At 41.5% G+C, this 15,812-nt stretch overlaps 2 protein-coding genes across 9 annotated transcripts in view; one reads left to right on the forward strand and one right to left on the reverse strand.

Moving 5' to 3' along the window:
* Positions 1 to 13,775, forward strand: part of LOC122058169 (2-dehydro-3-deoxyphosphooctonate aldolase) — a 29,873-nt gene extending 16,098 nt beyond the window's left edge. For 2 of the 7 annotated variants that reach the window (XM_042620695.1, XM_042620696.1), the window contains exons 12-15: positions 10,732 to 10,830; positions 11,101 to 11,148; positions 11,323 to 11,370; positions 11,839 to 12,158. In XM_042620695.1, coding sequence (XP_042476629.1) covers positions 10,732 to 10,830; positions 11,101 to 11,148; positions 11,323 to 11,370; positions 11,839 to 11,901 — 258 coding nt within the window. In that variant the 3' untranslated portion in view covers positions 11,902 to 12,158. The other 5 variants (XM_042620700.1, XM_042620699.1, XM_042620701.1 and 2 more) reach the window with 5 other exon arrangements.
* A 1,514-nt stretch (positions 13,776 to 15,289) lies between these two features.
* Positions 15,290 to 15,812, reverse strand: part of LOC122057002 (probable zinc metalloprotease EGY2, chloroplastic) — a 13,727-nt gene continuing 13,204 nt past the window's right edge. For both annotated transcript variants that reach the window (XM_042618983.1, XM_042618982.1), the window contains one exon: positions 15,290 to 15,643. In XM_042618983.1, coding sequence (XP_042474917.1) covers positions 15,395 to 15,643 — 249 coding nt within the window. In that variant the 3' untranslated portion in view covers positions 15,290 to 15,394. The remainder of the gene's footprint in view (positions 15,644 to 15,812) is intronic.

The raw sequence follows: 15,812 nt of genomic DNA on the forward strand, positions 1-15,812 counted from the left end.
GAGGACCCAATCTCGGACCTCGGTAGCGCCCATTGTGTACCCCGGGGCGATGGCGTTCTTGATCTCCTCCCTGAAGGCCTCGGAGGAACGATACTTCTCGACTCCTCGGGCCTCGGCTTCCTGAAGGTGGGCCCTCACTTGTGACTTCAACTCCGAGAGCTTCCGATCGCACTCTCGGCGCTCGAGGGCTAGGTCCCTCTCCAGGTGCTCCACCTTCTCGAGGAGGGTGGTGCACTCGTTGTCTAGGGAGACCTTCTCCCTCTCGCAGACTTCAAGCTCCCGACACATGGCCTCGGCTCGAGCCGCCAGCTGACCCATCTGGGTCTGAGCCTGCACGAAGCACCGAAGGTCAGAATGAAAAAATATATATATATATAGTACAAGTAAAAAAGGAGCAGGAGGACCGAAGCTTACCCCCGCCATGTAGATGCACGCGGAGGTGATCAGTGCCGCCGTCCCTTGCTTCTGGGCTTCGGTGGCATCTCGGGGAAGACTCCCCTTCATCACCAACTCTCTGGCAACCCGTCCGACGGCCAGAGTGTCGTCTTCCTTCACCGACCATTGTGGGACGAACCCCACCTCAGCCCTCGTCGACGAGACCTTCGGGCCTCGGGAGGCAGCGGCGGATGAAGGGTCTTGAGCAGGTCTGTCTCTGCCAGGAGCAGCAAGGGCTTGGACAGCCTCGGCAGTCGACCCCTCCACCCTGGGCCTCTTCTTCGGGGTCTCGGAGGACGGTCCCGTCTTTTCCTTCCTCTTGGACTTCGGCTGTTGGGGGGCATCACGTGCCTTGGCCTCCTTGATCTTAGCCTGTCTTGCCGCGGCGGCGGCCTTAGCCTCGGCTCTTGTAACTTGCACTGCACGAAGAAACAAGGGTATTAGTACGAAGGACCGACCCTCGAAGGAAACAGACGGAGGCTAGCCTAACTCACCCGGGCTAAGCCCGAACTTGAAGAGGATGGCGTCGGACTTGAGGCAGTTGGCCTCGACTGGAGAACAACCTTCTTGCCGCCTCGCCATTGCCAACGACTCCGCGTCTGCCCCGAATAGGGCAGGGGCAGAGTTCACATCCCTAAGGTCTGGGATGTCCCAAACCGTGCCGAAGGGCACCCCCTCGGTCGACTTCACGAAGAAATACTTTTCCTTCCATCCGTGGATGGAAGTCGGGTAACCCTTCAGGAGCCGAAGGTCCTTTCGGGGGCAAAAGTAATACCAACCCGTAAGACCCTTGCAGGCCTGAAGAAGGAAGCAGTTAATGAAAAGTTGAAGGGAGAGGGGCCTCTTGTGCCGAACGAAGAAGATGACGAAGCTTAACGCTTGTCGCCACCCGTTCGGCGTTAGCTGGGTCGGGCTCACCCCATAGTGCCGAAACACCTTGGTAAAGAAGGGGTGGAGGGGCAGCCGAAGACCTGCCTTGAAGGCCTCCTTGTATAGGCACAGCTCCTCGGGGTTCCGATAGCTGGCTCGGTCAGAAGGTCTGGGTAGACGGAGCTCGAAAGCATCCGAAACGCCGAAGGAGGCCCTCAGCTCCTCCAGTTCTGGTTCGTCCATCGTGGAGACGATCTTGAGGGCCTCAACTTCCAGGGGCTCCTGGGTCTGGGCTCGGGCGTCGAGCACCCTCTCCCTGAACTCCTCGCCGTTGGAGCCACCCATGGACCCCGACGGTGAGGCCGCGGACGATGAGTCGCGGGAGGAGGGAGAGTCGGTGGAGTCCGAGGACATCCCTCGGACTTCCCCAGGACTCCTATACCTACGTTTTGGCCTTGATCTCTCGCGGGACGATGGGCTATAGCCCGACGAGGAAGACATCACTTACTTGCGGTGTCGCTAAACTAAAGGAGGACGAAGACGAGGGCTAGAAGGGAGTCCGAGGCCGAAGGTGAGCTCTCCGAAGGGAAAAAGAAAGGTTGCCCCACAAATGGCCCCCCACACTATATAGATGGGGGAAGGGCGGTACGACTTCCCGAGCATTAATGGCACCGCCACGTCAGGGTACGAAGCCTCGAGGTTCGCGCCCGAACGGACCTAGCAGACGGTCTCACCTTCGGTTGGGAGTTCGGCCAAAGCCGAACGGACCTGACCGAGGGTCCCTCCTTCGGTTGGGAGTTCGGCCAAAGCCGAACGGACCTGACCGAGGGTCCCACCTTCGGTTTGGAGTTCGGCCAAAGCCGAACGGACCTGACCGAGGGTCCCTCCTTCGGTTGGGAGTTCGGCCAAAGCCGAACGGACCTGACCCTCGAGTTCGGCCAAAGCCGAACGGACCTGACCGAGGGTCCTTCCTTCGGTTGGGAGTTCGGCCAAAGCCGAACGGACCTGACCGAGGGTCCCTCCTTCGGTTGGGAGTTAGGCCAAAGCCGAACGGACCTGACCGAGGGTCCTTTCGGTTGGGAGTTCGGCCGAAGCCGAGCGAACCTGACCGAGGGTCCCTCCTTTGGCAGGGGGCTCCGTAAGGCCGATCCGAAGCGACCGAAGACCTTTCTCGCTATCGACCCCAATCCTCGGTTACTGGTAATGTCAAGGCCGAAGGAACAAGGCAACCAAAGAAGAAGATGTTGGTTACTCCCACAGGAAGAAGCTCCTAGTGGAAGTAAGGGGGCTCCTGATATAGCCAAAATAACCTCTCAGTGGGGGCAATGACACGTGTCGCTCATGAGACACGTGTCCTCCGCCAGACGGAGGTTCCGAGAGACCACTCACGCTCAATCACCGAGGCACGCTCGCAAAATCACGCAGGATCACGTCGTCTGCATGAGGGGAATATTCCCCCAGAGGGTTGGACGTATTTGAGTGGGACTCTAAGAGGGAAGAAGGGGGAAAACCCTAAACCCGAAGAGCTATATAAGAAGGCATGGAAGAAAGGGGAAGGTAAGTTCTGATACCCTCACCATTACTCCCTTATTGAACTGTGTGGCTGACCCTGACTTGAGCGTCGGAGGACTAACCCCGGACAAAGCTTCGGGCCTCCGTCGTCTGTGTTTGTGTAGGTTCGACTAGCGGGGTATTTTTGGCAGCAACAGGTAGAATCTTAAATTTTAAAAATGTTTTAACCAAATATGAGAGAGGAAGAGTAGAGATTCTGATCATGTTAGATGTATTAAAAATGGTTATGGTAGAGTGCTAGTAAAGGGTGAAGATATCATGAAGAGATGGGATGGGTATTTTTGTGACTTACTAAATGGAGATAGTTCGAGTAGAAGTGGCTTGGAAGAGTGCAGTATCCATCAAGACACCTTACATTATAGATATGTACGAAAAGTGGGAGTGACCAAGGTTAAAGAAGCCTCAAGAAATATGAAAGTAGGTAAGACACTTGGACTAGATGAGGTCCCAATTGAAGTATGGAAGAGCTTGGGACTATATGGGGTATCCTGACTAACCAAACTATTTAACAAGATTATTAGCGTAAGAAAAATGCTATATGAATGGAGGAGAAGTATTATACTTCCAATCTACAAAAATAAAGGTAACATCCAAAGCTGCAACAACTATAGAGGCATAAAACTTATGAGTCATACTGTGAAATTATGGGAGAAGGTTATTGAAGCCCACCTAAGGAGAGAAACCCATGTCTCGGGGAACCAATTTGGCTTTATGCCAGGTAGATCCGCGACAAAAGCTAGTTACCTGCTACAGATGCTCATGGAAAGATCTATATCCTAGAAGAAGGATCTCTTTATGGTCTTCATCTACCTAGAAAATGCCTACGATTGAGTCCTTCGGGAGTTGATATGGCATGTATTGGAGAAGAGAAGGATGTCGAGTAAATATGTGGATATAATTAAAGATATGTGTGAGGGCGTGGTGACTAGTGTGAGAACTGTGGAAAGCTAAGGTAGTGAATTCCTAATTACAATTGGGTTACATCAAGGATCAGCTTTAAGCCCTTATCTGTTTACGCTTATCATGGATGATTTAACCAAGATCATTCAAGGGGAGATTCCATGGTATATGCTTGTTGCCAATGATATTGTTCTAATGGATGAGATAGTAGTAGGGACTAATGATAAGTTGGAGTTATGGAGATCTACCTTAGAGTTAAGAGGTTTTAAGATAAGTTGAACAAAGGTGGAGTATATGATGTGTAACTTTGGTCTCACAAGGAAGGATAACAAAGCGGTGAAAAACTCGCAAAGAGACTTACTGCAGAGAGACTATTTTAGATACTTGGGGTCAACCATAAACAAGGAAGGGGTCTAAGAAGATGATGTTTCTCTCATAATTAAAGTATGATGGATGAAGTGGAGACATGCATCTGGAGTGTTATGTGATCGACGTATTCCTTTAAAGCTTAAAAGTAAATTCTATGGGACTGTTGTGAGATTGGTTATGATGTATGGGGCAGACTATTGGGCAGTCAAGAAGCATAACATAGATATGCTGAGTGTTGCAGAGATGAGGATGTTGAGATGGATGTGCGGCAAAACTAGCAGACATAAAGGAATGACCGGGTTAGAGGTGATTTGGGAGTTGACCCAATTTAGGACAAGCTCTAAGAATGTAGTTTAATGTAGTATGGCCATGTTCAAAGGAGGCCTTGGGATGCCCCAGTAAGGAAGAGCGATCAAATCCAGATGAACGGAGCTAAAAGAGCTAGGGGCAGGCCTAAAATGATAATAGATGATGTTGTAAGGAAAAAAATGCAGAAGCTATGTCTTGACTTTATCTAGTATGACCGCAGACAGATCTATTTAGAGGGTAAAGATCCATGTAGCCGATCGCTTGTAGGTGGGATGTTCCTGCGGTGTTGTTTTGTCACTTCCCTTTTCCTTTCCTTTCCTTTTCTTTTTTTCTTTCTTTCTCTTTCATTTTACCCTCTCACGGATCTATGTAACCGACCCATTGAGTTGGGAAAAAGATAAGTGGTTGCTGTTTTTAACCAAATAGTTTATGAGACAAAAAGTAACAAATAATTGGAGTCTAGGTTAGTAATTCAGTGTTTCCCAATGTAGGGACCAGTGTTTCATCAATTAAACTTGGTCCTTTGGTTATACAATGTGAATTTGCATCAGTTACTTTAATAACAATCATAGTTTTTAAGGCGGTAAGGTGACGGAGGCGTTTGAGGGCCTTTTGGAGCGCCTTAGCAATAAGACGGGCATAAAGCGTCGCCTTATTGACTAAAGCGTTCTTGTGTAATTTTTTTTATAAAACCAATCTATTTGGCTCAAATCCTAGTTGAATCCTATTACTTATATGCTAAATAAATATTAAAGGTTTATATTCATACCAATGTAAGATATTCATCAAGAAAACAAATCAATAAAGTGAATAAACTAAGTTCATCTTCATCAATCATCAATCATCAATCATCAATATTCAATATTCAATCATCAATCATCATAACATATTAACATATAATATAAATACATAATTATGAAACAAAATTATAAATATAAAGAAAAGAAGACATAAAATATATAAGTATTTATTATACTTACCTCTATGATGCCATAATGAGTGCCTAAGCCCTAAGGTCATACACTATATTTCTACTCCTGTCAAAGAAGTAATTAAGAACTTAGAATTAAAACACATCGAAAGTAAAAATCGAGATGCCAAATTAAATGGATGAGAAGTGACTAACTTGGGGATTCTTAATCATTCTAAAAAACTTTAAACTTCAATGAAGAAAAAACATAAAATAAACTAAAATGCCAAAAATTTAGTAAATAATGAAAGTCAAATACTTAAAAGTTCAAGGACTCAAAAAACTTTAAAGTTTAAAGACTCAAAATACTTCAAAGTTCAAAGACTCAAAGACTTTCAATCCAAATCAGTAATTAAATTAAAATCTTCTTCTTCATCTGCATTCTGTTGCTGGCTGGCATCATTTGGAGCTATGCCATAATCGTCCTCAATGTTTTCATCATCACGAATATCCTCTTCACTAATTTCATCCACTTCTTCATTTGAAGAATCCTCAAGCTCAACCCTCCTACCACGCCGGGTATAGCAAAGATTGGTTCCACTGGTAGATGCTGGAGCCCTCCTTGGTCTATTGTGGCCTTGATATGATGAAGATGCTCCAAGTGCTCTATCAACATCTCTCCAAGTGAGATCATTCTCAGGTTGAACTAATTCATCCTCTGACTCACCAATCATCCACTCACTACTCCAATTAAGCTCATTGAGCAACAATGGATTGTAGTTTCTACATTGTTCTTTTCTTTCTTGGAACTTTGCTTGAAGTCGGCGATTATATTGAATGTAGACAAGGTCATTTAACCACTGATGCTCTAACCTATTCCTCTTGGTGTGAATCTGAAAAAAATTAATAATATGAAGTTATCTACTTCTCTTCAATAAAACCATATTAAGTGAAGTACATGTACTCAGAACTCAATAGTCAATACTCACAAATTCAAATGTGCTCTAATTGCGCTCACAACGAGAAGATGAGTAACAAAGACCAAGTATGCGCAATGCAAGCTTTGAAAGGTTAGGAGCAGTACTTCCATGTCGAGACCACCAAGAGACTATAAATGCATAATATAAAAAAATAGGTTAAGTAAAATCAACATACAAAGTTTTAAACTAATTAGAACTTTAAAAGGAAATATACTTACTAGGATTCAACTTGTCCCTTTGTCTACACGCCATGTCCTTTGCAAAACTTCCTTGAACAGTGGTATACTTGTCAACCTGGACAATGATCTTATCTTGCAAGGTCTCATCAGGCACCAACCTTACAAGAACATCATTGAAGGCATCACTTGCTTTTTGAGCTAAGTCCAACTCATTATCTGGATTATCTGCTATTGCCTTAAAGAACTTGTTTGGATTGAGGAAAAAGGCAGCTAAATATATTGATCCATTCATCATAGTCTCACAACGGTGATCAACAATCGCTATGATTTTCTTCCATTTCCTTTCATTGCGTCCAAATTTTTTTTTGATGTTCTTCTTTGCCACTTGTATTGCCATATATACTTCAGGCATAGCAGGCAACTCATCACCATCTACAATCCTCAAGAGTTGAAGAAGAGGCTGTGATGCTCTTATACAATCCATCACACCATTTCAGAATGTTGTAGCAAACACAGTCTCAGAAGCTTTCTTCCCTGCCTCTGTAGATGCAAGCTTAGAATGGGATCATTCATCATCAACAAATAATTTTTTCAAAGATTCTTTGTGCTTGTATAAGCTCTAGAGTGTTAAAAAGGAAGAAGCAAATCTAGTCACTCTAGCCCTCTCTAAGTCTCCTCCTATTTTTTGCCTCATGGCTTTAAGAAGACGAGTGTGCCTGTAGATGAATGCAGTTAATTTCATGCCCTTCGATATAACAGACATATAAGAGCGTAATTTGCCTACTTCCTCCATCATAAGGTCTATGCAATGAGCTACATATGGACTCCAAAATAACCTCTTCCTTTTCTCCATTGGTAGTCGACCCACTGCAACATAGTTGGCAGCATTATCAGAGACTACTTGAACCACATTATCTTCACCGATCTCTTCAACCTTACTATCAAATAGCTTAAATAATATTTCAGCTGTTTGTGATTGGTTAGATGCATCCACAGACTCCAAAAAAAAAGCCCCCTTTGAACAGTTGACAAGAAAATTAATTAGGTGCCTTCCTCTCTTGTCTGTCCACCCATCAGACATGAGTGTGCACCCATATTTCTTCCAATATCCTTAATACTTCACCTTTAACTCATCAATTTTATCATTTTCAGACTTTAATAGAGGCCCCCTATAGTCATGAATTGAAGGGAGCTTGAAACCTGATCCATAATGACCAATAGCCTCTACAAATTCCTCAAAACTCCTTAACTTCAAAGCATTAAATGGAACACCACTCTCATAAGCCCACCTTGCAAAGTAAGAATGAAGTTTATCTCTTTCTTCTTCTCCTCTTACTCGGTTCTCCATTGTTGTCTGATAGGAACCTTTATCTCGCCTATCTGCAACCACTTCTTCAAGAGTCCTCCTCACATGCTTATCCATGGGACCCATTACTTGTTTGGATTGTGTTTAAATGATAGCTTTATTTCTTCTTGAAGTTGTCCCAGAGCTAGGGATAGGAAATGAGACTCCCAAATCGGATACTATATTCTGTTGTGGTCCCGTTATTTTTGTAGGTCCATCACTAACATCCAAATCATCCAAACAATCAAGGTTCCTTTTCCTCTGGTTCTTTAAGATTGCATCTCTCATCTCTTTAGCAATTGCTTCCGTTGTTTTCACACACTTGGCTACATCTCCATAGCCACCAATAAGATGTTGCTTCAATCGTTTTATTCCTCCCTTGACATCCTTCCCACAAAGGGTACACTTAATCCAATTTCTGTCTGATACGTCAGGCCAATACCCATATTTCCATCTAGGATCATTTGATTTAGCTCTCCTTTTTGGATCCTTGCTTGGATCAATCGTTGATTGTGCAGTAGCAGCAATACTTGTATTTTCACCCCCACTGCTACCACCAATTGTTTCTATAGATGAGTTGATTCAACTTGTCTCGTTGTCTAAGACTGTAATGTGAAAAGGTAATCAGAATAAGAAAAAGGTAATAAAAGGGAATATTACTACTATACGGGAATATTAGCCTATTAGGTAATAAGGTAATGAAAGAAAATGCCTCCATTAAAGAGATATGGGAAAATCAGAATAAGAAAAAGAAAAAGAAAAAATACTCCAGCAAAAATAGCACAATTAGCAATCCTAGAAGCAATAAAAATTAAGTGTGTCCTTCCACAGATTGCATTAACCCTCTAATTTAGTCATAAACTCATAATATTAGTAATATTTAACCAAGTGCTCAAATTAACGCAATCTATACAAAATGGAGTCAAATGTGGAGTCAAAACTTGTGCTACTCATTCATAAGCTCAAATTCAGATAGCCTTTCTATGAGATTTTCTTTACATAACTAAGTTTTTTCTTCTAATTTCTCCAAAATTATTTTAATAAATATGTTAAGCCCTAATGTTATTAAAAAAAAGAAAAAAAAAAAACCTGCACTGGTCAACCAGCCAAACCAGACTGAACCCATCATTTGTAGGTAAATTTCCAAATTGAGCTTGATGAGTATGCACATCATTTATTCCAAATGTAATATTAGAATTAAATGCTAGTGATTTGTGAAACAAAATGATGAGCTCATTGAACTAAATAGGCAACACAAAAAAGACCATTTACTCTTCTGAGACCGATCAGTAAACCCTGATTCCAATCAGATTACTAGTTTACTACAAGGTTGTATACTTGCATGACAAACAACAGGTCATCTCAAGTTGTTGCAGTCACCGTGGGAAGAAAAAAAAAACTAATCATACGAAGTCTCAAGTCTCACCGTCTCACCGACACACTGTATGGTGTCTGATGAAGATGAAAGAAGATGAAAGAAGAGGGGAGAAGAAAGAAGAAGAGAGAAACAAAAGCCATATGGTGTATGATCAATATGAAAGAAGGAAGAAGGAGGGAGAAGAAAGAAGAAAAGAGAAAGAAAAAAAGCGCACAAATCCGAAATTAGAAATATAAACTAAAACATAACTGGAGATGTGGAAGGACATTTCGTTGGAGGTCGCTGGATGTTGCCGAAGGCTGTCGGAGGAGAAGGAGAAGCCGCCGGAGAAGAATCGAAGGAGGAGGCTCACCGTCGGTTAGTTTGGGGTTTTGCGATTTGGAGCGGAGATTGAGAGAGAATAAGAGCACTTCGCCGGAGGTCACCGGATGTCGCCGAAGGCTGTCAGAGGAGAAGGAGAAGTCGCCGGAGAAGAATCAAAGGAGGCTCACCGTCCGAAGTTTGGGGTTTGTGATTTGGAGCGCAGAGTCGCAGACTGAGAGAATGAGAGGTGTGATTTAGCGGTTTTGGTTTTATTTTTTTATTTTATGGTAAGGGTTTTTATTTTTTATATGGTTTTTGATCCAATGCATCACCTGTGCATCAAAACATATACACCTACCAATGAGAAAAAGTAATTTGAAATCTTCATCAAGCAATTTTAAAATTTGTTTAAAAAAAAAAAAATTGATCCAATGCATTACATGTGCATCAGACCTTATACACCTCCCAATGAGAATATGTAATTTGGAATCTTCATCAAGCAATTTTAAAATTTGTTTAAAAAAAAAAAATTGATCCAATGCATCACATGTGCATCAGACCTTATACACATCCCAGTGAGAATATGTAATTTGGAATCTTCATCAAGCAATTTAATAATGTGTTTTAAAAAAAAAAATTCGATCCAATGCATCACATGTGCATCAAAACTTATACACCTGCCAATGAGAAAATGTAATTTGGAATCTTCATCAAAGCAATTTTAAATTCTACTTTAAAAATAGTGAACACATAAGGCGACCGCCTCAGTCGTAAAGCGTCATAAGGCATGGCCTTTCGCGCCTTAGCGTATAAGGCGGTCGCCATATTCACTTTCCATAAGGCAGTGGACTGTCTTACCACCCATGGACCGCATCAGCACCTTAAAAACTATGATAACAATTTATATTGATTCTTACACTTGTTAAAATAGATAGCAAAATAACAGTTCTCAACTGATGTCTCTAAAAATATTCCCCCACCATGCTTACCATTTTCTCTGTTTGTTTAAATTTTCGTACCTTTTGTTTGTTTTGATGTATAGTTTTTCTTTATTGCTTGTCTCGCCTGTTGAACTTATACATCAACTCTCTGGTGTCTTAGTAGTTCTTTTATTCAACTGTTTGGCAATTTCCACTTTCCTTTGTGAAAGTAGCTGACAGTGGTCTGATTTTCTTAATTAGCTGGAAGGTGGAGGTGTTGCCAGTGGAGGTCTTCGTGAATTAATACCATGTATTGCAAGGACAGCAGTTGCAGTTGGGGTGGATGGAATCTTTATGGAGGTATGGGGCTAAATTTTATGTGAATTTGTCATTTAACATTGCATTCTTTGTCAATTGTGTTTCTTCTTGGCTCCCTGGTTTGGTTTACAGGACATTGGATAAAAAAAGACAAGCACCAAAAAGTGCACTGCAAGTTCACCTGTAGTTGTCATTAACTTATAAGGATAAGGAAAGCAACAATAAAACCATAGTTTCCAAACATTCCCTAGAGGAGCTTTTCTTCTTCACTTGTGCTTCCGTTAAGCTAAAGATTTCCCTTTTGGTGACTAGGTACATGATGATCCTCTAAATGCTCCTGTTGATGGTCCAACACAATGGGTATGCTACTTTCCATGCGGTGGCCCAAATCCCAATTTGGTTATTGTTGGAATCATTCTTGCTATTAAAGAAACTTCAGTTCCAGTAACAAAAAAGAGAAATGAACTTTGCTGCTAAAATAATATTTAACTAAAATAGCATCTTTTGACATCTGCTGTTTCTTTATTGGAATAGCCTCTTCGCCACTTGGAGGAGTTATTAGAGGAGCTCGTGGCAATTGCTGTAAGTACTCACCCACATAAGCAGTAGGGAAACTACTTTTAGTGATGGATAGTTGCATTAGGACTGGAGAAACCAGTCCTATACCTGTGACATCATATGGAAGATGCACCAGCTGTCACCCAGGTAGTACAAGGACCTGTAATGGGTTGTCAACATGATGAACCATCAATTTAGATACATGGTCTCTTAAGGCCGTTCTCCCTTACCTCTCAATACCAAAAGTACACCTAATCAGTTGGGAGTGATCTTTTTTGGTGTAAGATCTCTGGGGATCTGTCCAAAAAAAAAAAAAAAGGGTTGGAACCCTACTTGTATGGTCTGGGAATTCAATAGCTTCCATCTTATTGCTAGTATCCTCATAAGGATATTCCAATCTATATCCTTCCATATTTATTGAGGTGGATTTTTTTTTTAATAGAATGTTGTGATGGATTTTTACTCACGTTTCTTCTCACCTTGGTATGTCAGAGGGTGAGCAAGGGGAAACAGGCATTCACAATAGATCTCACCCCTCTTCGTGATGAGCCTTGAAAATGCTCACAAGGGTAAGCAGGTTGTGACAACTTGATTGTGAAACTATTTTGTTCCATTTGTAAGATCAGATCAGGAGTCTCGTGCACCGGGTTGCTTTTTTTTTTCTAGGTCAAATCAGATTAACATTTTGTCATATGCAGGTTATGCACCATGCAATTTCATATAGGTGCATTCATGCCATAATGCATTATTTTTATTTGTAACTCAAAACTATGTTTGGATTATATGGTACAAAAAAAGTTTATTGAAAATTATTTCCATGCGTAGGTTATGAAGGATTTGACACAAAACTGGCATGCTAACTTGACAGTTTTTTCTATTGGTTCTGCGGACCAGTATTTGTACTCATCTTCATTACCTAAAACCTGCAACCATTAACCACTTAACTGGCAAGCTTGATGAAGCTGAATCCACTCTCAGGAGGGAAAATAGGGTTGGGGCATTGGGAGAGAGGTATATCCATTCCATCCCAAAGCCTTTCTGCAGGATGGCAATTTGATTTTGATCAAATAATCTCAATCTGCTTATATCTAGTCCAGCAGTGAGACTTAATTGATGGATCCCTTTTGGTTTTGGACCACCAATCTACAAACCTTATGTGTGAGTTGGAATCACACTCGGGCAATGCACACTACTTGATTTTGGTGAGAATATATATCACCATATATACATTCCCAAGATTGGCCTAGTTTCGGGTTAAAGTAGAGGTTAATTGTTCTCATAATTTAGAAGAAAATTTTGATATTTCTGCTGACTTCACATTTCGGTGCAAGTTCTCCAATTTGTAGAACTATTTAAAGAATTGACTTCGCTTTCACCCATGGTGAAGAGATCAATGGTGATGTAATGCTGTGTGATCAGACTATGGCTTCATCGTTAACTCCTGCATCCTATTGGTCATGGTCTGAAATGTTCTTCTCCAGTTCAATTCGAGATCAGGTGAGGTGGATAAAGAGATTATCGCTTCACCATGGGTGGAGAGAAACTGGGTCCCTATTTAAATGAAAGAAAAATTGGAATCAGAAGCGTTAGCACTTGTGGGTCCTTCTAATTAGTGTAATATTAAATTTACTAGTCCCATGAATATGTAGATCAGGATCATCAAATAGAACAGCGTACATTTTTGGCGCAAATGGGTGAAATGACCAACCTAAATTTGCACGAGGGCGCTGTGCTGCTGCTTCTATTGGTGTCCCTTACCTGTCGCTCACGAAGCTCCAAACAGATTGTTGAGCTTCTGCAATAGGGAATTTCAATGGTGGCGATGGATTTACTAAGCTCTATTAGTACATATTAGAGGTTTGCATCATTTGTATAACTTGATGACTTTTAAAATGTGGCAGCTTGGAAATGTTGTCAAGTTTAGCACATCCCCTACTGATTTTGGTCATATCGCTGATAATGTGCAACTTAAAACTGCTTAGATGGGAAAAGTCCCTCATTGATTAACCATATGTTAAATTTTATGATCAGATTTGATCACAGCCAATTTATATTCAAGTACTACCATGATTTATTTATTTATTTTTTTATGATAACTATTCACATGTATTTTAAATAACAAATAATTTTGGTTCATATCTTTGACTTTTTAAGTATATATTTGCCTGATTTTTCTCCATGTATAAAAGTCTAATCCGGCTAAAATTTTATAAGAATGTAGAAAGGAATGGTGGGATCTACTTGTACATCAAGTTTGAGGGCTAGGTGGATTGCAATGTGGTAGATATCAAGAAGAACCTGTGCTGCAGCCACTTTACCGATATATTGAACCATGGTTTTCAACTCTGTTACATACTTTTACAGCAAAAGATTTGGACATGAACCTTTCAAAATAAATGGATGGGCATGCCTTGTTCTGCCACATCAAATATCAGTCTCAAATTTACTCAATTATTATTTGGGAGAAAGAACTCTGTCTGCTTTTGTGGTTCCTACACCAACGTGTGAGCCAATGGAAGGGTGCATAAAAGCATTGACCACACAAAAGACCGCCCTATGACCATTCCACAAATCTCACTACATTGACCATAGTATACTCCTCGTACCAAAATAGAGGTCTGATTAACATTGCATTTGACACCTGAGGAAGGTACACCCAACTATGAGGTACATAAGCAGTGTGGTCGATGTTCCCGCACGCCGGCGTAGGAGCCTCGGGGATGGGCAGAGTAGCTTCACCATAATTTTTTTATCTCATGGCAAATCCTCCCAATGAACGTGCATCCCTCGATGGTGCCTTCGACCTTTTTAAGAGTCAGATTTTTCAATGTTTTGTTATACCACTTTGCCAACTTCAATTAGGTTAACATGTGAACTGGACCTTGGATCTACTTGCCCACAAAATCTCAACCCCATCTGTAGAACCAATGCTGCTGATCTCCATGATGTTTAGCTTTTTTCGAAATAAAAGCTGGGCAGAAATAAAGTCATTTTAAGGTCTGTAAGAAAATAAACTATTTTCATCACCTATTCATATTTTGGTGATTACATAGAATTTCATTGTCAAGTGAAGAACGCGCACAAAGAGGCTGGAGCACCATGAAACCATTTCATCTATTCTAAAAGTGAGAACCTTTTCAACTGCCTGAAGTTTCTTTCTAGACCAGAAAGTTATTAACCTTCTCAACTGTGAGGTTTCTATCTGGATCAGTAAGATAAGATCCTTAATCTAGGCTAGCAAGCAGCTCACATGGCAGCATCAACCCCATACGCCCACACCATAGGAATATGCGGAGCGTGACCTATAGGACTTGGTCTTGTTAGAGATATTGGAAATTCTGTAACGTTTTATGGTTGGTTAGATTAAATTTGTTTATAGAACCCTAAATGCATAAGCACAAGCAAACTATGGTAAGTTAGACGTGGGTTGTAGGCATGGTTCTAAATCTCAGGTTTCCATGGTCGAAACTGAATTTTAGATCGAAATTTCCGAAAACCAAAAGTTAGTCAAAACCAGGTATTTTTTTTTCCCAGGCTATTGCTAAAAATTTGGGCCAAAACTTGAGTCAAAATGTCCAAAATTTGGGCCAAAATGTCCAAAATTTTGATCATACCTGGTTTGTCTCTGGTTGGGTCTAAACTACCAAAATGTGACTGAAATTTCCGAGATTTAAAACCATGGTTGTGTCCTACTTTCTTGGGCTCAGTGGATGTAGTTGATTCACTAGTCTACATAGCTCTCTGTAACTAGATGGTTATTAATATGGCATTCTCTTTATCAGAGAGGGGTGGGGACGAATATGCTTTAGGTAGTTACTAAATGGTATTCCTTGTCATGGAAAGACTATGCAATAGACTTTATTACATGAAATCAACCAAAAAAGTTGACCTCTCTGAAGGTTTATGCATGTTAAAAATTACAATCTATAACTCAGTTACCATAAGACCAAAAGAAAATCTGATCCATTTCCTTGGAAAAATTCATGGTAGCAGCACCGACTCTAATATCATAAAAAGGCCAGAAGGGTTGTATAAATGGATTCTATTACTAGAAATTCAAAGTGGCTTCACTTGTGAAAGGAAACGGGTATGGAAGACATACAAACAGACCCAAGAGCAAAACTGAAATGCCAAGAGCAATGTACTTGTTATCAGGATCAGTGATCTCTTCAGAGAGCGGAGCAATTGGCCCTCTCTGCAAGAAGAATATCAAAACAAGCCAATAGAAGGCCACATCATTAAACAATGAAGCTAATCCCAGCAAAGCAATGGAGGCAGCCGTGACACGAGACGTGGCCTGCCAAATATAGACCATTAATATTCCTCAAGTTTCCTTACCTTTATTGCAAGGTATATGACAAGAACAAGCCCATGAGCTTGATGCACAGAGCAACTTTCCAGCTGAACAGTAATTCCAAACCCCAGTGATCAGTTTAACCATGGCATTTTTTTTTTGGGGGGGGGGG

This window comes from Macadamia integrifolia, chromosome 12 (assembly GCF_013358625.1).
Source record: "Macadamia integrifolia cultivar HAES 741 chromosome 12, SCU_Mint_v3, whole genome shotgun sequence".
Lineage (NCBI taxonomy): Eukaryota > Viridiplantae > Streptophyta > Magnoliopsida > Proteales > Proteaceae > Macadamia > Macadamia integrifolia.